Source organism: Branchiostoma floridae, chromosome 4 (assembly GCF_000003815.2).
Source record: "Branchiostoma floridae strain S238N-H82 chromosome 4, Bfl_VNyyK, whole genome shotgun sequence".
NCBI lineage: Eukaryota > Metazoa > Chordata > Leptocardii > Amphioxiformes > Branchiostomatidae > Branchiostoma > Branchiostoma floridae.
Window position 1 is genome coordinate 28,973,942 of NC_049982.1, and position 20,260 is coordinate 28,994,201.

The following is a 20,260-nucleotide window of genomic DNA, read 5'->3' on the forward strand; positions in this document are numbered from 1 at the left end:
AAAATCGAGTTTTAAAGCCTAGACCCTCTGAAATGCTATTTCCTGCATTTTGAGGGTTACATTTTGAGGGCACATAGGACGGAATGGGCAAATTTTTTTCCGTCCCCAGCTGCAAAATTCCATCAAAGGACGGAAGGACGGGTGCTGGCTTTAACAGTGGGTCACTAGTATGTAGGTTTCATTGTAAATCAATGGTCGGATGGTCTTCTTTATGTAGAGGTAGTCACTACAGGTTTGACTGTACATTAGGCTACAGCAAGTAAATTTTATTATATGGATGACATCAGCATGCGCATTAATTTTCGCCTGATTTCAGAAAAAAAAACAATAATTTTTTCTTCTGCAGGGATGGTCAACATGACGATAAAGTATCAAAATGAGTAAATACATTGTGTTGTAGCCTACTGATTGTACTTACAGTAGAGGGCTGACGTCAGAGTTGCGTTGCGCGGTAGAGGGCAAAAAATGGGAAGACGATTTGGGTGTGACTTAAAATCCTTGAAAATCCTTCTTTTCCTTGAAAATTTTTGCCCAATCTGGAGACTTTTTGAGTTAGAAGAGACAGGTAGGGTCTAAGCTTTCCTGTTTGGGTCAAAATTTGTTCAGTTCAGCAGTTCAGCTGGTGTAAGGACAGGTTTTAGTTATAGGGTGCTACTGGTTGTATCAGGAGGGAAAATGGGTCAAAGGTGAGGTTTCTTTCATAGAGCGAGCTTTTCTCCGAGAATGAGCCAAACAACCCTCTGTTTTCTTTGAATGCTTATAAACTAGACCCAAGTGACTTTCTGGTGGAGAAGAATTTTAAAGATTGAACTATGGGTTAGTACTTTTTTGAAGCCTTCATTCAGTGTATTTCAACATGCTTGTCAATGGGCAGCCCTAACTTCGATGTCTGACCTGTACTGCCCCCCACCCCCATTTTGCATTTGAGGCCTTTTGAACCATATAGCTGTCTCAGATTTGCTGAAACCATGTTGCAATATCGTATACAAGAGGTTTTGTCAAGTGTGGACCCAGTTTTGTGCATGAATTTCCCAAAAATGTAGCAAAAATGTGATATTTTGTGATTTTTTGCAGCATAAAGTATGTGCATGCATGTATTGGAAGCTGTCAGGAATAACTCAGATAGCATAGATTACTACAAAAGTGGTATGAATTCAATGAAAATGATGGACTTAATGATGATTTAGTCCCATGTAATTGTATGCCTTACCAATTAGGACCTGTCAATCATAATGTGCCCTACTGGTGTTCACACCCCCCCCCCCCCAGCAACACTGAATTGGATACTTTTTGATCCTATGAGACCCTAAAAAGAGGAGCTATTGCAAATAATACTCCTGAATGTAGTACAGGGCAATACTTGCTGTCCATTAAACAGGATTTTGCTGTATGTAGGGACATTTCAGCTGTGTAATGTTGTGTTTTGTGTGTACAGTTTGCCAATTTCATTGAAACAGCATTGTATGAAAACTATTAAAAAAAGTTGTAAAAAAAGAAAACCCTCTATTGAAAAGTTGCAATTTTACATCAGAGATGTAGAACTGACTATGGTTAGTAGTTATTAAGACTTGATAAGAGATAAACACCTATGGATTTTGGAAAAGTCACATGACTTTTGGTACACTACCCCACTGCTTTACATGCCTTATTGCATGGGGTAAGCTGTGGTGCACTGGGTATAGATTTGGCAATAAATTCCCAAGGGAGCAATCAATACAGTTCATCTTTGGGAAACGCTATCGCATCCCCTCCCTGTATCAGCTGGGATAATAATTTTTCCTCAACTCCCTTATTCGGGTACCCAGTAGGGCTGACGTCAGAGTTGCGTTGCGCGGTAGAGGGCAAAAAATGGGAAGACGATTTGGGTGTGACTTAAAATCCTTGAAAATCCTTCTTTTCCTTGAAAATTTTTGCCCAATCTGGAGACTTTTTGAGTTAGAAGAGACAGGTAGGGTCTAAGCTTTCCTGTTTGGGTCAAAATTTGTTCAGTTCAGCAGTTCAGCTGGTGTAAGGACAGGTTTTAGTTATAGGGTGCTACTGGTTGTATCAGGAGGGAAAATGGGTCAAAGGTGAGGTTTCTTTCATAGAGCGAGCTTTTCTCCGAGAATGAGCCAAACAACCCTCTGTTTTCTTTGAATGCTTATAAACTAGACCCAAGTGACTTTCTGGTGGAGAAGAATTTTAAAGATTGAACTATGGGTTAGTACTTTTTTGAAGCCTTCATTCAGTGTATTTCAACATGCTTGTCAATGGGCAGCCCTAACTTCGATGTCTGACCTAGAAGTGACACTTGCCAGGTATCCAGGGCTGTAGTTGTAGAAATGGAACTTATTGGATAGTTGTAAAAGTGACACCAATATGGAAGCTATGAGTGTGGTTACCAACTTTGTTGGTGATGCCAGTCTACCACACTAGTGTCACTTTTACCATACCAGTACATGTCTTAAATACAGGAATGAATGCCTTGTTGGCTATGATACCATCAGTTTTGTCCCTTTAATTCTTTTTACAACAGTCATCACAACTTTTTAATATGGTGTCTATTTTTGAAAATGTAGCCATCTTGTTTTTTTCACCCATCTTGTTTATTTTTGCCCTATCGCACTATTTTTGCAGTCTGCAGAGGATGTCATCCATAAAATTTACTTGCTATGGCCTTACATGCACATTGAGAAATCTATAACAATTCTTCTACCATACAGCTAACTCTGATAAAGGAAATTATTTTTGCATTGTCCTAGTCTGGGCAGGCCTTTTATGTAGTAAAATCTGAAATGTGAAACTAAAATGTAAACGTAAATGTAAACTTGAAACACGTGTACATGATAAAAGTGAAAAACATATAAGCACAAAGAAACGATACACATACCAAATACACAAACATAGGGAAAATATAAAAATTGCATTTTTAACATAGCTAGTGAATAAAGACACAACTTTTATGTCTGGTATTGATTCAGAAATACTTAACAGTTACAATTATCATATACTACATAAATGCAGAAATGTTCCCAGTGGTTTTATATTAGCGGTTTTGGCGATGAAGTAAAAGTAAAACCACCGCGAAAATTTTTCAACTAACGTATTAGACTGCAGTCAGATGTATAGCACTACCGCGAACTTAAAACAACCGCGAACACGTCATTTTCCTGCTGCCGCGAGAGTAAATTCCCACAAAATTAAATGCATTTAACGTAAGGTTACCAGTTTACGGTCGAATTATGGAAAATAATTATTGTTCTGAAATGCCTTGGCAGAATTAAATATTTAACCCATTTGAAGAAACAGTAGTTTGTCTGTTAAATGTGCATGGTAATTTATTTCTTCCCTCCATCTTTGGCTGCGCACCAACATGTAATAATGGAGTAGTTGGCAGTAAGAATTGTTCTAGGGTGACCAATTAACGGTCACTTGAGTCTTTCTCCTTGTAGTGCTCTACCTATAAGCATACATATTCAAACACTTCTTGCATAATATTACGAAAGTGGTAAACAAACAAATCACGGTAAAATTTTTGTGTCTACCCCACCATCTCCTTCAGTAGCGCCGTAGTGATGAATGAGGTTGGACCACCGATTTTGCCTCAGTAGAACATCACGTAAAGTCGACCCAGGCACCATGGGTCCATGATCTTTCATGAAAATTGTGCAAGGGTTTTCAATGTGAATAAAACATGTATAGTTTTGTTATAATTGACTAATTTTTGCATGGTGCACCTTGAAATGCAGCCATGTGGCTAACTGACCGTTAATTGGTCCTGCACGTTAACTGGTAACCTTACGTTACAGTAGATAACTATTATAACAAATATTTAAATTGTAATAAAAGATTGGAGCAAAGAATATGTACTTTAAGTTCATCACCATTCCTTTTCTCATTGTCTCATTTCTAATTATATTTCCATTCTAATCACGTAGGCTTGATAATGACATATTCTACTGAACATATCATATATAATAGCAAATTAATATTACATGATTGTTGTTGCCCTTTTCAGTGTGTCGTCATCTATCATATCATAACGTTATCAATATTATCTTGTCAATACACTGTGTTCTTCTTTTCTACCGCTGCTGCTCTACCGCTGGCACGATTTTAAATTAAAGCTATGTCAAATTTGTAAATTTTCAGTGGTAAAAATAATAGTTGTAAACATAACGTAACGTTAGTACAAAATGAGCTTTCATCATAATGTACAACGCATCCGATTAGTGCTTTGAAAGGCGATTTAAATATCTATTGCTTAAGTTTGAAATATTCTGACGAAATAAGCAAAACGTCGTCTTCTTGTTACATTGATTTTGTATCGTTTCTTACCTTTTCATAGTTTTGAAGCAGGTCGAAACGCGGGTATTTTCGTCCCGAGTCGTTTTCATATTTTTCTCGACGACATTTTGATGATGATTTGTGAAAGGCGATGCCTTTAGGAGCATGTAGACTAGTACATTACTCTAAAGGGGTAAAATATAAACTTGATTTTTAATTCTAATGCATTAGTGGTACAAAATCAACAAATTATTTGTATTTATATTTTACTGTCTTTTAATATAATGTATTAATTAAAATTATGATGAGTTTGGTCGAATAATATGCATTAATTAGAATTGTATTAGGATGGGTACTCCCTCTTTTTCTTTTGATTGGATTAGTCCATATCCAAGATGGCTGCGCCCGGGTTTGTTGACACCCGCGTTTGACTTGTTTTGCTTTATTTAGACGTTATTTACGCAACTATTTGTACGGAAATAGCGTCAACGACATAAAGGCATATAACTGTTGCTTCAAACTGTAAAATATTTCATCAAGGCAGTATTCTTAGCTTGCAGTTGCGATTTAAAAGTGGGCCAAATATAATTTTAAGTGTTAGACCGATCGGCCTCAAATCAACATTCGTGCGTCCTTGTCCATACTTAATCTGGACTAACCCCTAGAGAGAAATATTTGACCTTGGTTAGGAATATTTGACCTTGGAGTATCATGTCAAACTTGTTAGCACGCACGCTCTTCTACCCGACGCTCCTGTATAATGTCGTAATGGAGAAGGTGACGTCACGTCGATGGTATGACAGGATAGACCGTACGGTGCTGCTGGGGGCACTGCCCTTCCGGTCAATGACACCGATGGTGAGACATCATCAATATGTCATTCTTTGTTTTTAGTCTTTGGATGTCTTTGTGTGTTCACATTTTTAATACAGTTTTGTATAACTAAAGATCTTTGTGATGGATTTGTATGAAATATGGCATGTGAATAGTTATTGAAGTCCCAAAGAAAAATTGTGACTTTGGGCCCCCTAGTGGTATTTTCAGGCACTGCAGCATTACACCCCTTTCTTTAAGTCGTTCGGTATAGCCCATGAACAGATGGTCAGCTGATCGTCAGATACTCTTCATGGGGGTCAGTGTGGTGTAGAGGTTTGCGCCCGAGTCGTAAAAATTGTCCTTTCAGAAGGAAAGGTACAATATACCCTGTGGCCATATGTGTGAGGGTCAGCTTTAGGTTTTTAGCCTGTGTGAAACCTCTGCATGTAAAAGAACCCAACACACTTATTGAGAAGATTAGATGTTGTGTTTTGCTAAGGATACTTTGCAATTGTACAAATGGCCCTAGATTATAGTCTGGTCCCTTTTTGTAACAATTGATATGGATTATAATTGATATGGGATGCATTTCATATCGTGATTGTACGAAGTACTAAGATCTTAAGTTGTTTATCATGTCCTGTTACTTAAGTTAATATTTTCATCCCCACATAGCTGGTACAAGAGGAGGGTGTGAAGGCAGTGGTGACCATGAACGAAGACTTTGAACTCAAACGCTTCACAAACTCAATGGAGGTACAGTATAGTGTGTATACCATGTTTTCTTTCAATACTCTACCAATTTGCGAATCAAGAACTCTCATTGTCTCTATCTTCACCTAAAGTTGCATACTTGTAAAGAACTCAATTCTAAAAATCTCCCACTGCTTCTCCCGCCATTGAGAGCCTTTCAACGTACATGTAACACATAGTAAGGTTTTCTTCTACTCTAGTTAAAATAATTTTACTGTTCCATATGCATTACCCTCAAAAAGCTTCCTTCCTTTGACTGTCTATTATTAAACTATTGAACTCTCTCGATGACAACTGTTTCCCTCTTGTGTACAATCTTCAAACCTTTAAATCCAGTGTTCACTGCTGTCTCCCAGCATAATAATGTCCACTCTCCATCAGTTTATTCCGTTCATTGCCTAGAAGTGGTCAAAATTAAATGGCCTTGCACCCATTAAAAAGACTAGGTTGGATAATGCAAATCAATAGAAGAACTGCTTTACTATATTCAAACTTGTACATGTACACACACAAAAAAATGATAGCAGTAATTTAATAAGGGAGCAAGGGGGAAGTTGGCCACGTGTGACGAGAGAAGAACAAGAAATGGACTGTACTGTATCTAGATCGCATGTCTTGTAAAAAACTTGATTGTAAACCTTACAATGGCGTTATCGGCAGAATGATCTAGAGTCATAGAGAGTATGGCAAGAGGACTTAAGATTGGGAAGAGGGAAACCTCGAAATTGCTCCTGAAACTTTACTGCAAACCTAACAGTCAGAACAATATCAGTTGTTATACCTTTGATTAAGAGGTCTTAGATATTAGTACAGATCTAGTTTCTGTACATTTGTATTTCAAAGGAGTGGTCGCGTGCGGGAGTCGAGCAGCTACGACTGACTACGATAGACCTGACGGGAGTGCCGACCCACGAGCACCTGAAGCTGGGCGTGATGTTTTTACTGAGGCATCGCGAACAGGGAAACACTGTGTACGTACACTGTAAGGCTGGGAGGAGAAGGAGTGCTACAATGGTGGCTTGTTATCTCATGCAGGTTAGTGTGTTTCTCATGGTAGGTGAGTGGGTATGTTACAATATCCAAGCAGATCTATTGGGGGTAAGTTAGATCTGCATGCAGTCAAACAGGAAGGCTGCAACTTCTCGTGGCCATATACAATCATATTGAATACAATACAAATACAAATATCTGTATTGCTTGTTAAGAAATAAAAGCGACTGGTATCTTTATCCTGGACAAATTCAGTGCCCCACGCATGTCCCAGGGGAAATGTTAGTGCCTAACAGGACAAAGGGCAAATATCACCCAGTAGTACTAGTACACAGCGAGCACAGTTTAATTAGGTAACGATTCGGATATCAATAGCCTTAGTTTCTTTTTACCAAGGAGATTCTTTACATGTACCAACTTTGGGGCCCTTTCAGTAGTGCCTTTGCACCAGATCTTCTTGGAGATTAGGTATGTTGGTGCATGAATAAGTTATTGGTGGGCAAGTGCAGTTGTGTTTGTGTGTGAAAATGATTGAAGGAGTGGGGCCATTTCTTTGCTTTGAAGAGCTTCCAAAGTGAGGGGCTTCAACAATATTGAGATAACTGGACATTATTAATAATAACCAGGTACTTTATGAATTTTATAGGATTGTTGTAACTCAAAACTGTTATTGGGGCTATAGGCTTATAGCTTTTGTTTTCTTCCTATAACCACAGTTACATGGATGGACCCCAGCAGAAGCTCATCTGTTCATCAAGGACAAACGTCCACACATAACCCTGGCTAGAGGCCAGCTCCAGGCACTGGAGAGATACTACACAACGGAACATATTGAAGAAAGAAGATAGTAAAGACAGATGTTCATCAAAAAAGTATTGAAATATTCTGTTGCAAAGTTAGTATTAAAGCTAAAACATTTTGAACCGCACAAACCGTATGAATTTTATGAAAAATGCACAAAACACTATGCAAAAATACATGAATCTTCTAAAAAAAGAATTTGATACATCTTTGTGACAATGTAGGGCACATACTTTTACTCAACAAAGCGGTGGTTGCATGAAAAAGGCTGTGCTTTCTATAACAAGATTCTTGCAGATAATGCTTATTGTATTTTTTATAAAATTTGTCATCATCATCATCGCGGGCTGCTTGCCCGGACCAAGTCCACCCTCTCCTTCCAGACTTCTCTGTCCCCCATAGCGTTCTTGAATTTAATTTGTTATCCTCATAAATTGCTTAGGCCTCCCTGAGTATTGGATCATAAAAGAAAGCTTTCATATATGAAAGCTCTATGATGATAATATGCTTCTCAAATCAATCATAAATATATATCTTGATCTGCCAAGAAAGGGAACGCCACACCTGAACAGAATAACACAAAACACAATCCAAAGGATCACCAGTATTTATTTACAGTGTGATAAAAGAAAAAAATAAATGAGTTCTGTAAGATTTAGAAATGGATTCTTTATAGACACGTCATGTCTACATTTTACGGTAAATTTAGAAGACTGTATCACAAGTTAGTATTGTTGTTTTAGTTCTTAAATATTGGTCCATTTAGACATAGTAGCCTTCATCATAACTTACAGTTCTCGAAACACAGCTAAAAACCTATGCCATTGGTTGTTTAAGGGTTAATGATCATGACAGGGTCCAAAGTGTTTACGGTGACATAAGGCATAGCCAGTGATCTATAGCCACAGAATAAACCATATTGAAGCGAAATAAGTAGTTTATGAGGTCGTTAGCCAGGAGTTATGTCACCTAAGATATGGAAAAGGTTTAAAAGTGCAACTGACATTAAAAAAAAGTGCAATCATACCTTACATTTTGGAATGTAGAATTGTTTTTCATGTAAAGTTGTACAATTCATTAGTTGATATTTTTCATGATACACAATCAACTGAATAAAGAAAAATTGTCTGTATGACATCAGTATCCTCTTGCATGTCTCGCACTGTTAAAAACCCTGTCGATTTCACCATCCTCCGCAGGCTTCAGCCTCACGTCAATGTACGCGTAGTCTTTCTCGCTCGCCGGCGTCTCGTTCTCGTCTTTGTACTGTCGCTGCATCTCCGCGAGAAACTTCACCGTGTCCTCGTCCACGAATTCCACCTCCATCTTGAATCTCTCGATCTCCGACTCCCTGAGTCCGAGCCTGATCAGCACCGCGGACAGGTACGTCCACCATTTTGTAAAAACCGGCCCGCGAACGTCGCCCCTCGGTAGATGCGAGTACAGGACGTTGCGGAACTGTTTCAACCGGATGACGTCGAACTCGGGGGACTTCTCGGTGATGAGCGGAGCGCGGTCCCACCCGGGCCAGTCGCCGGGCCGCTGGCCACAAATATGGCGGATGAGATTGAAGAGGAGGTTGAAGCTGAAGAGGTGGGGGTTACAGGGGATGCCTGACAGGGGGTACAGCTGCTCGTACTCCTGCTGGCCTAGGACTTTCTGGTAACCACCTGTGGGCAAGAAAAGAGGTTATAAAAGTCCCATACAAACAAATGGCTGCAGTTCCAGTGAGAGTTGAAAGAGGGATGCCTGACAGGGGGTACAGCTGCTCGTACTCCTGCTGGCCTAGGACTTTCTGGTAACCACCTGTGGGCAAGGAAACAGGTTATAGAAATATTGTACAAGCAATAGCTGCAGTTCCTGTGAGAGATGAAAGAGGGATGCCTGACAGGGGGTACAGCTGCTCATACTCCTGCTGGCCTAGGACTTTCTGGTAACCACCTGGGGGAGAGAGAAGAGAAGAGGTTATAGATTGTACAAGCAACCAAATCGGTGCAGTTCCAGTGAGAGATGAAAGAGGGCTCAAATTTCAGATGTTCCATACTCCTGCTGGCCTAGGACTTTCTGGTAACCACCTGGGGGAGAGAGAAGAGGTTATAGATTGTACAAGCAACCAAATCGGTGCAGTTCCAGTGAGAGATGAAAGAGGGCTCAAATTTCAGATGTTCCATACTCCTGCTGGCCCAGGACTTTCTGGTAACCACCTGTGGGCAAGGAAAGAGGTTATAGAAATATTGTAGAAGCAATAGCTGCAGTTCCAGTGAGAGATGAAAGAGGGATGCCTGACAGGGGGTACAGCTGCTCGTACTCCTGCTGGCCAAGGACTTTCTGGTAACCACCTGGGGGAAAGAAAAGAGGTTCTAGAAGTCTGTTACAAACAAATAGCTGCAGTTCCAGTGAGAGATGAAAGATGGCTCAATTTCACTATGAAATAAAAGATTTTCCAGATGTTTTATAGAAACAAACAGCTACATGCAGTTCAAATGAGGGAATTAAAATTTCACCTCACTGTCTCTTTCAAATTAGACAAAATAACATCAACATAAAACAAAGAAATAGTATAGCAGTATTATAAAAACACTTTTAGTGACTTAAAAAACTTTTTGGCTTGTTTTATGTAGCCAAGTTGATTGAAAAGGGTGTAGAGAATAAGATAAAAGTTATTATAATATTATTGCATTCTTTCAAGTAAAGAGAGCCTTTATATTACAGATCTTAACTTTATCACAGTTGGTATTGACCAAAAACTGACAAAAATAAAATCTATTACTTGATTCTTAAGTTCAAAGAAAGTTAAAGTCCTCCCTTTATCAGATGGTGCAAAGGGCGGCGCCCATCTTCATTTCAATAGCCATGGGCCACACAACTCTTTACCAATCGAGACCTTACCAAATTTGAGATGTCCTAAACAAGTCACATGTTTTACTTGAAGCAGTAGTAAAATTCAGGAACACCTTTTTTTGTTGAAGATGTGATATGGCATGTATAATGAGATACTGACCTGTACCGAAGCGCAGGTGCTTGAGTAGGGGGCTGTACAGCTGCAGCACATGTCTCAGGTGGTGTGTCCTGAACTCATGGGTGCAAGGTATGCAGGGATTGTCATAATCATCGCACCTGGGTAGAAGAGATATTAAGAACATGCTTTATGTTTATAATGATTATGTGTGCAAAACTTCAACTCAATGTAGCAACTTTTGTATACTCCACTAAAACATTCTGTTGAGAGGGAACGCAAAACAAACAGGCATATACAACATTTGATTTACTATGAGATTAGCGCCAGAGGCGTCGCCAAAAATTAATATTTGAAGCAAATGACGACGACACAGCCATTAGCGTCCTCTGGCAGAACATGACGAAACTGCACTTCAGAACCACACACAAACAGGTGCACAGACTAGAACGGCAACGTTTGCAAGCACATACGTGACGACCTGGACCAGACGGCTGTCACCATGGTTACTGGTAAAATAGCAGAGACACTAGGTGACACTATGTAGCAAGTGGCAGGACAGCTGTTGAGGCTGGTCTCCATGGTTTGTGTGTATTTCAAGAGTAAGAAAAAACAGCAGTAGGCTAGACTTTGTGGTGGTAAGCTTTCTAGTTTTTACGTCTTTTTGGTCGCCGCCACCTACGCAAGCTGAAAGGAGAAAACAAAACCTGCAAATAAAGAATGCGACTCTACTTTGTTAAATCAACATCAAGACTTTGTTTCTTAGGACGTACCTCGGTAAATTGTCCAGCAAGTAGGTAAGTAGTGTAGGCGTTCCCTTCTTGATCAGAAGCGCCGCCAGGCGGACGGAGTTGGCATAGTGCTCACTGTAGCGACCGCACGCCATGTTTGGACAACGATGTTCAAATGTCTTTCCTTAAAAATAAAAATAAATCATATGAATCACATGAAGAAGTTCTGAAACCCGCGGGCCGTATATTGGAGAACGCATGAGGTGTGTTAACAGCTTCTTCCTGTTGTTGTACATAACAAAACACAACAATTTTTTTTGTGTGTGTAGCGATTGTAATTGGTACAGCATATGTCAAGTCAAGTTACCATTAACTTCTATGGTAAAACAACACGAATTACGGACTATTGTACGCGTGTCTACTTGTTATTGTGAAGTCATTATTACAAGCAAAGTACCGTACCATGACCAAGTTTAAGACACGTAAAACAGTTAACGTACAAAATGTAGAAGACAGTTGCTAGAGACGTGAAGGAAAATGCATTATTTAGCAGTTCAACCAACTTTACTGAAGAATACAGACCATAGTATACTATAAGCTGCCTTAACTAACCGTCAATATCCAATACTATAGACCGACCGTGCATGACGTGACTGGCTAATCCAATTAGCATTTCAACCAATGAGAGAATAGCAATTTTGAGAAGTGGAATCTGCTTAATAACAAACCGGGTTGAACCGGTTGGGGAATTCAGCCGTAAGGCATATGCCTAGGAAAATTATAGCTCTATTTCTGATTACGTCCTGTAGAAACATATGGTCGACTTTGGTAGGGATAGCTTTTGTTTTGTTGTTGTTGTTTGCCGAAATAGTCCAACAAATACAGTTTACCAATGAAAAACTGAAATGCAACAGGACTCTGGTATTTTATATTCCTACAGATACACATATTTCTACGCCTAAACCAATTAGCGATTCAACCAATGAGAGAAGAGCAATTAGAGGGCCGGTGACCTATATTGGAAATAGCACTCTTCGAGAGCCCACCATTCACTTAAGTCACGCCATATCTACATTTACATATTTATCTTAGTCACAACAGAAGAATTGACACGCATTTTTGACAGATTTTCCATCCCCAGCCGTGCAGTTTTCAAACACGTTTTGTCTGACGTTTTGTGTCTTGCTATATAATACTAATCTAGAAGAGAAAGGAAATCTATTCTTTTTATTTATAGTCTATATACATAGAGTGTGATGTAATTACACATTCAAATGTTCGCTAAAAAAAGAGGGACCGCCAACATTATGATTTCGCCATCGACAGAATCCGTGTATATACTTTGCTTACATTTCACGTGCACGCACTTGACATATAACACACTACGTTTGTACTAAAGAGTACGAGTTACGTATGCAGACAGATTTATTTGATCTAACGTTACTCACACCGGGAAAGGACCCTACTCTTTTCGGTAAGTGCGGTGGGTTCTTTAACGTGTTCGAGGAGTGGCTCTCCTAAAACATGGGACCTCTACTCTAGATTTATGCCCTATACGCCACGACGTCCATAACCAAAGCTAGGAAATCATTTTCACCTGAGTGGGGAAATACCTTTCCCAACAGCAGAGCATAGATGTCGGGACCTGTTAGTTAGGGATTCTACTTCAGCACCTCAAGGTTTAAAGTCAACAGCCCCAAGCACTGGGCCACCATAACACTTCTAGAAGGAGTATAGGTCTTTACACGAACGCAAAAGTTACGTACTAAACAAGAGCTAGGATCCGGAAAACACACAAGAGACCACCAACTGTGCCATGTTTACTACAAGAAAACACTCCTGCTTGTGACACCAAAAACAAGAGAGGCCTCTATGTAGTTCCAAACAATAGCCTTAAAAGAATAACTTGGACGACGAGATTTTAGTACGTTTGATCAGAAATATATCTCTAAAAAGAAGTTGAAGAACTCACCTTGTTGTGAATATACTAGTCCGGAGAAAGTGCAGGTACGCCTGTTGTGGTCCAGTGTGTGGTGGGTAGTATTAATTTACCGATATTTGCATTACAAAGGTCGCGGCGTCCCTGGCAACGACCCCGATGTGAACGTAAGCGACACCTAGCGATTCATATTTGAACAAGTGTGTTTTTGCTGCACATTGCAAGGTGTCGCGAATGTTCGTGTCTTTGGGGCCTGTACCTTCGATTGTATGGCAAACATTTCAGGTCACCCATTATTTAAGACTGTTGGTATTTTCAGGGTTAACTTTTCAGACTATGTTACGCTATTCAACCTTTTTCCGCGGAGTAACCTATATCCGTTGTATATAGAAACAGACTATTTACGGATATCAGGTCGTCGGACGGTGGTTTCAAGTTGCAATATTTTCACAACTTTGCAGTTTGAAACCACCAACGTCAGTCGACTTTATATCCTTGAACGCCCTGTTCTTAAAAACAGCAGATATAGGTATACCACGGAAAAAGGTGATCTAGCTTTAAATGAGTTTGCAAAAGTCTGAAACCAGCAAGTATCATGGCCTTGTAATAGAACAAGACAAAGTATTGCAGTAAACACACGTTGTATGCATTCGGATAGCTTGCGATAGACATTAAAGACCTTAAAAATGTAGGCGCTGCTTTTGCAGTGTCTGTGTGTGTATACATGTATGTATGTGTGTGTGTTTGTGTGTGTATTTGTGTGTGTATGTGTATGTGTGTGTGTGTGTTTTGGTGTGTGTATGTGTTTGTGTGCATACATGTAATACATGAGTGTGACACTGTGTGTTTGTGTGTGTGTCGGTGCGTGCGTGAGAGCTAGAGAGAGTTGACTTTGCTTGTCTGTCTTTGTGTCTACTAGATATTTGTGGTCAGCATAACTTTAGAACCTCTAAATTAATTGGGATGAGAAGACAAATGTCAAGTTTAATCTTTACAACCCCTCACCCCCATGTGTATAACCTCATCGAAACAATGAAACAAACTATAAAGTGAGGACAGAGAAAACGAATGAAATCACCATATTTTATTACACAACGGACAGAGAAAACAAATGAAATCACCATATTTTATTACACAACAAACATTATTACAACCAGTAATAGCAATAACAACTTTCGATTTGAATGCATGGCACTTCCCTGAATTATTCTATGGTCTGCATAGTTTTACATTTGTCACACCAATTAACAATGCTGAATATCTTTATTATTTGCATGTCATCGCCCATAGTACCATAACTATTTTAACCTCCTTGCTGTAAACAGTTGGCAATAGAAAATAAGATAGTTAAACATATAAAACTTGCAAGAAAACACCTCAAACCACAATGAAAGGTGAAATTCGAACTTGAAATAACCGATACTAAAAAAAATTGTTTTGAAGTGAATGTTTTGCATGGCTTGGCCATGTGTTACATTATTAGCATGAGCACTCATCTGTGTTGATAAAGGACATAGGACATGACTAAACTTTAACTGACCAACACTATTAAGATTAGTTGGGACTTACCCGAAATTTTTAGCCGACTCCGTCAGCCTTGGTCACGGAATGGACTCGTCTACTGTAGCGGAGACACGTGACTGCAGCAGAGGCTCATAAATGCCAGATAACCTGTGTCGTCCTCCGTCTCTGTTCCGTCTGGACTTCTTTGCAAGAGGAGTGAAGGAGGCTGTGTACATCCGCGCCCACCGTCCATCGTTGAACAGAGCCGGGGGGCGACACAGGTTATCTGGTATTTACGACCATCTGCTGCAGTCACGTGTCTCTGAAGTCACGTTCCAGAAGCCACAGTAGACGGGTCCATTCCATGAACAATGAGTTTTGATAGTGTTGATCAGTTAATGTTTAGTTTATCCATAATGTGTTACATTGGACAGTCAGCTAATTGGTTGTCCCTTCCTTGTGTCACAGTTCGTCCCGTGGGCCCGGGTCCTCTCCAATTGGCCCGTGCGCCTCTTCTATCCCTCTGGCCACCCTTTTCAGGGTTTCAATGTCCATCGCTTGTATCTCTTCAGCAGTGATGTACCCCTTCTTGTCCTTATCCATGACGGAAAAGACCTTTCTGACGTGTTCCATATCTTCCTCTCCCAACTCTTCGCCCTCGTCTTCGTCCAGGATGTTGTGTTCGTAAAGTATCGCGAGTAACTCAGGCGTAAACTTCTCCATGTCTTCTTCCTTCATTAACGTAAGAAACGTTTTCCTGATGATTTCCACGTTCATGTACCCCATGTCAATGACCTTGTCACCTTTCTTGTACGTCCACTGGAGCTTGACTTCATTGAACGCCGTGTATGTGTCAATGTCTCTCGTGGCGCAGTCCGAATCGTTGAACTCTGCGAATGGGTCCCACATGATCGTGGCGGCAACGCTGCGCCCGTACGATCGCACTTGGTGGAAATAACGCGACGGGATAAAGATACAGTCTCCCGGCTTGAGGGTCGCCCAGGTCCACGGCACCTCTGCAACCTCTGGGTTTTTCACGAGGTCTACTTTGTCAACGTTCATGTGAGTGAAGCCTGACCCGGATTTCTTCTTGTCAGCCAAGTCTAGTTTGTCTCCGTACTTGTTGTCGATCATGATGAAGTCTTTGCGGCCGGAGATCAGGCAATGTATGTTGTGGTCGGCGTCGTAGTGTAGAACTGACCTAGTCCCACCGGAAGACAACCACAGGTTTGACTCTAGAATGCTGTCCCTAAAATTGCCGCAGAGTAGTGAACGAGGAACCTGCATTTCTGCTCTCATGGGATCGGGTAGCAAGGATACCACGTACCACTGCTTGTGGTGGTAGTTGTCTAAGAACTCGCTCAGTGGCATCCTCAGGCGAACGGGGTGGTGGCGATCTTCGATCTTCTTCTCAATCAGGACGTCCAAGTCTCCATACTTCTCCCTGATGTAGTCATCACTCTGCCAGTTGGCGACCGCTGGGGCCTTGGCGATGGCTTGCCTGTACACGAGGGGTACGTAGGGTTCCCTGGCATGCTGTTCCCAGAACTCTGTCGGAGTCAGCGGCTGTGTGTACTCCTTCACGGGTCCTTCGGGTTCCCTTTGGTAGCCCAGCGGTAACAGGTGGCCGACTGGGAGTCCGGGCTCGCTCGGTAGGAGGGTGGGGGGAAACACAACGTCCTCGCTGCCCTCACCGTTGACAAAAATACTTCCCAACCACAACACGGAAGTAAATGTCCAAAACAGCACCGCCTTCTTTAGGGCCATTTGAAGTAGTCCAATTTAACAGGTGGTCGAAACAGAGACGTCTAGTTGAGTTGAATCGTTCACGGAAGCGCACACAAACAGATCTGTGAACTGTTTGGATATTTATCAGTTTCAGTTCCCAAGTAGACTCAAAACGTTTCCCGAGTGGGCGTTTTTGTTTACCTTTTCCTCTGATTCCTCAATAAAACTAGCTACCGACGGGGTTCACCTTAGTACAAATGCAGTCCGAATTTGTCCAACAAATGTCCGAGGTACACAGGAAAGATCCTTGCAGGCAACCACCTTGCCAGTTGTCTTCATACAAATGTGGATTGGTGACGGCGTTGTCTACACACTCATGTCGAGATTGTCGTCTGTGCGGTAATGCTGTCGCACCTGTTCGACAGGTTGACCTGGTGACCTCACTTCCGGTTATCTTCGCAGGTGAAATAGCAACATTTCGGAAACGTTTATAAACCCTCCCTAGGTATTTACTATGCGATTCAAAACTAGGGGTCCTCATGTTTTCTGCCAACGGTGAATCCGACTAGGAAACGACGCTGTTAACAGACGCATCTGATCAAGGTACGATGGCCCCTACCCGCATACCAATGATTTCTACTTCCGGGTCAGCATCATGACGTCATGACCGATCCATACGTACGGCATAAATTACGTGCATGGGAGCTCGTACATACGCGTTGCATAGGCATTGGAAATGTAGGCACTCGTTTCATTGTACTCAAAATAGCATCTGAGATATACAACAACGAGTTTATTATATAATATTGTATCAAACTTTTGGATTTAAAAAATGATGATTTCTAAAGTAGTTGCATGAATTTTACAAGTGTGTTCTTGGTTCAATTCGCTGAACTATAACATCTCTGTGCAACTGATGAATTTAGATAGAATAAGAGTTCTAAGTTATGCATTCGCATAGATTAATTATAGCTTCTTAGAACGCATGCGTGTTGTGTACTGTGTATGTAATACGGCGATTGTATGACGTTGTATTATACAAATGGGAAAAAAATCAAACAACATCAGTATGAACGTTCATAGTTGTTGATAATAGTGACTGAATATTTTAGCAGGACGTTATTTGTTATCTGTAATATCTGTTCATATTCGTTTACAAGAATAGGAAACATGTTCCGTTCAGACATTCAAATTCGTATTTTTACTTCGAAAACTTGCATATGATGGATCAATGTAGTTCAACATGTCATTTAAAACAAAACAGGTATTCATTCGCACAAGTATCGCTAATTTAAAATCATTGTATTGTATTGTGATTAATATCCATAAACAGATGCACGTATCATATCAGACCAATTGTATATTGTATATAGTACTAAAACAACTTTAAGACACACACAAAATAACACCACAACCATGGTGATACCAACTTCGTTCAAAAAAAATCCTTAATTAAAATATGTAATTCCCTCATTTCAGCCCAGCTACTATACGCTCTAAGTATGGGATTGTTGACTGGATAAATGCTAGTACTGAATGCTGAATGCGAGTGCACGTGGGGTTGCACACAGGCAAACACACACGAACACGCACACAAACATACACACAGACACACACACATACACACACAAGCGCGCACAGATGCACACACACACACACGTAGATACATACACACACACACACACACACATACATACATACACACATAAACACACACATACATACAAGCACACATATATACACACATAAGCACACTCACATAAACACACCCAAACAATACATGTACCTTCACTTTTCGGGGAAGTAAAAAAATGTAATACGTTGATTGAATGAGGGACTAACTTAGTGGCCTTATATGCACTTGACTCAAGAAGCAACGTGCATAATCAACATGGCTTAACACATTATTAAATGCAGCGAATGCATCTAACTATGGTTAAGGTTAACATCATTGGCATGGCATGGTGTACAAAGCTTAGGAGAAAAGGACTGTTGGCGTAAGTACGCGATCGATGAACGCTAGATGAACTGTGAGACTTGTTTATATACTGTAAGTCAGACCTGGTCAAGTATGAAATGTCCCTTTAACAATGTTTTGCAACGCCTCGGGCTAATCCAAAACCTGTAGAACAACTATTGATGGTTAAATTATGTACTAGTGAATACTCAGTCCGTCCCAGCTGCTCGTGGTGTGCAATATCATTCAATCGGTGAGTACCGAATCGATCGATTTCCAACTTCTCCATGGTGAAGCTAGCATACATCTTATCTCCAAGCCGATATAGATCTGAGAGGACAAGCAGCATCCAGCCAACCAAACAAACTATACATCCAGCTTACGTCGACGAAGGTAAGACATCCAGGTTATAAGATAAGACTGAGTTCTCCCAGATCACTCCAGTGTCACTGACGAAAATTCGTGCCGTCGCTAGTTGAAACGTCTGGCCGTTGACAAAATCATATCCAGTTGCTTGAGTAACTGTTCTTTGGCGTATAATAACTGTCTGCCCAGTATGGATATTTGCTTGAAAATTTGCATAAATGTTTAGTAATGAGGCAGTATTCACCAAAGCGTCGAAATATTGAAGTGAGACATTGATACGATGAAACACAGAAAAGCATTCAGCATTTGTAGAGTCAGACGTACTAACTTTTGCTTCGATCTCATTTGCACCAGTGCCCGTTGGGGTGTAGCCCCGGTCGGGCAATGAAGCTATATATTTGTCCCGTTGGGCTACTAGATAGCAGAGTGAGTGCCCCTAGGCTACGGCTTCTGGTCCATTTGTCGCCGGGTCCCGGGGTAATTTTTAATGCGAGTCAAAAAAATACCAAATTCACTGTTGTTAGTTGTGTTTATATATTTCTCTTTCTGTCTTTCTTGTCAATTATTTTGCATTTTTATTTTGTCTTAATAGCAGCGCCAATATAAGTTGTTTCAACTTGAGTGGGCCGCTATCTGTATTTTTATTATGTATGTTTTGTTCAGTATAAAATACATATCATCGGGCCCGTGTGTGCCCTAAAATAGTCCAGTAGACACAGGGTGCCCTCCGGTAACAATGTATTGTTGTAGCCAATAAAGCAAGGAAGGGAGAAGATGCAGGAAGCCCAAGAAGACAACCTTCACCAGACCTTACTGGATCTGAAGGTGAAAACCTCTGTTTTAGAGGTTCCACAGGTGGAGCGGGAAAAGATGACCAGTAGGACCATGGAGATGGTCAACACGTATGATGACAACATCAGAAACCTGACCTGGGGACCGGTCAAGACATCGGACCAGGGAAGTCTTCCAGCTGTTGACGAAATTGAGGAAGGTCCATCTGAATATGGTATGGTGAAAAGAATTTTCATACTTGTGTGTAGACCGCTGCCTATGTGTCCACATTGTATTGCCCTTGTTGCAATTTGAATAAATAAAGGAAATATAGTAGACAAAAAATAACGGTATGGCAGAATTGCCGCAGAAAGATTACTTTTTTTGCTAAGGAGGTTTCAGATCGTACTCCAGAACAAAGCTGATACAAAGAAGTTGAAAGAACTAACTTTTCTGTAGTATTTTCCAATTAATTATGATATTTTTCACAGTTTAGTGTGGTTTACAAGATGACAGAACTGAACAAAATCACGTGTCAGAAAATGTGACTCCCTGCTTTTCTTTGATGGAAACATAACTGAGTTCACCCTTAGCAACGGCCTTAGCAAAACTTTTGCTAATGATTATGAACATTTTTCTTCACTATGAACAACGTTGTACATCTCAACACGTATTCCTCATAC

General features: G+C 40.6%; 5 protein-coding genes across 6 annotated transcripts in view; 2 read left to right on the forward strand and 3 right to left on the reverse strand.

Moving 5' to 3' along the window:
- LOC118414005 (palmitoyltransferase ZDHHC16-like) overlaps window positions 1-4,375 on the reverse strand; it is a gene marked incomplete in the record, with an annotated part of 19,471 nt that extends 15,096 nt beyond the window's left edge. The window contains 1 exon segment of the mRNA XM_035817714.1: window positions 4,354-4,375.
- Window positions 4,376-4,644: 269 nt separating this feature from the next.
- On the forward strand, window positions 4,645-7,818 carry LOC118414466 (phosphatidylglycerophosphatase and protein-tyrosine phosphatase 1-like). Its single transcript, XM_035818521.1, has 4 exons — window positions 4,645-5,124; window positions 5,758-5,838; window positions 6,679-6,870; window positions 7,542-7,818. The coding sequence occupies exons 1-4, from the start codon at window positions 4,978-4,980 to the stop codon at window positions 7,671-7,673; spliced, it is 552 nt and encodes a 183-aa protein (XP_035674414.1). The 5' UTR covers window positions 4,645-4,977; the 3' UTR covers window positions 7,674-7,818.
- A 399-nt stretch (window positions 7,819-8,217) lies between these two features.
- LOC118414464 lies at window positions 8,218-13,368 on the reverse strand. 2 transcript variants are annotated; one of them, XM_035818520.1, is made up of 5 exons: window positions 13,286-13,368; window positions 11,356-11,497; window positions 10,628-10,743; window positions 9,376-9,432; window positions 8,218-9,239 (listed from the first exon to the last, which is right to left on the reverse strand). In XM_035818520.1, the coding sequence occupies exons 2-5, from the start codon at window positions 11,466-11,468 to the stop codon at window positions 8,764-8,766; spliced, it is 762 nt and encodes a 253-aa protein (XP_035674413.1). In that variant the 5' UTR covers window positions 11,469-11,497; window positions 13,286-13,368; the 3' UTR covers window positions 8,218-8,763. The 2 variants fall into 2 exon arrangements, with proteins under 2 accessions (XP_035674413.1, XP_035674412.1); XM_035818519.1 differs by lacking the exon at window positions 9,376-9,432 and having other exon boundaries at window positions 8,218-9,296.
- Window positions 13,369-14,360: 992 nt separating this feature from the next.
- On the reverse strand, window positions 14,361-16,890 carry LOC118414197. Its single transcript, XM_035818067.1, has one exon. It carries the CDS (start codon window positions 16,520-16,522, stop codon window positions 15,218-15,220), a length of 1,305 nt encoding a protein of 434 aa, XP_035673960.1. The 5' UTR covers window positions 16,523-16,890; the 3' UTR covers window positions 14,361-15,217.
- A 2,672-nt stretch (window positions 16,891-19,562) lies between these two features.
- The window catches only part of LOC118413501 (tryptophan decarboxylase-like), an 8,189-nt gene continuing 7,491 nt past the window's right edge, over window positions 19,563-20,260 (forward strand). The window contains exon 1 of the mRNA XM_035816942.1: window positions 19,563-19,812. Within this exon, the coding sequence (XP_035672835.1) occupies window positions 19,581-19,812 (232 nt within the window). The 5' untranslated portion in view covers window positions 19,563-19,580. The remainder of the gene's footprint in view (window positions 19,813-20,260) is intronic.

Coding starts and splice junctions, on each gene's coding strand:
- LOC118414197 (XM_035818067.1), bottom strand. CDS start 16,522: ATGGCCCTAAAGAAGGCGGTGCTGTTTTGGACATTTACTTCCGTGTTG.
- LOC118414464 (XM_035818519.1), bottom strand. CDS start 11,468: ATGGCGTGCGGTCGCTACAGTGAGCACTATGCCAACTCCGTCCGCCTG. Junction 10,744..11,355: donor TTGCTGGACAATTTACCGAG/GTACGTCCTAAG, acceptor TCTTCTACCCAG/GTGCGATGATTATGACAATC. Junction 9,297..10,627: donor GCACCTGCGCTTCGGTACAG/GTCAGTATCTCA, acceptor TCTTGCCCACAG/GTGGTTACCAGAAAGTCCTA.
- LOC118414466 (XM_035818521.1), top strand. CDS start 4,978: ATGTCAAACTTGTTAGCACGCACGCTCTTCTACCCGACGCTCCTGTAT. Junction 5,125..5,757: donor TCCGGTCAATGACACCGATG/GTGAGACATCAT, acceptor ATCCCCACATAG/CTGGTACAAGAGGAGGGTGT. Junction 5,839..6,678: donor GCTTCACAAACTCAATGGAG/GTACAGTATAGT, acceptor TGTATTTCAAAG/GAGTGGTCGCGTGCGGGAGT.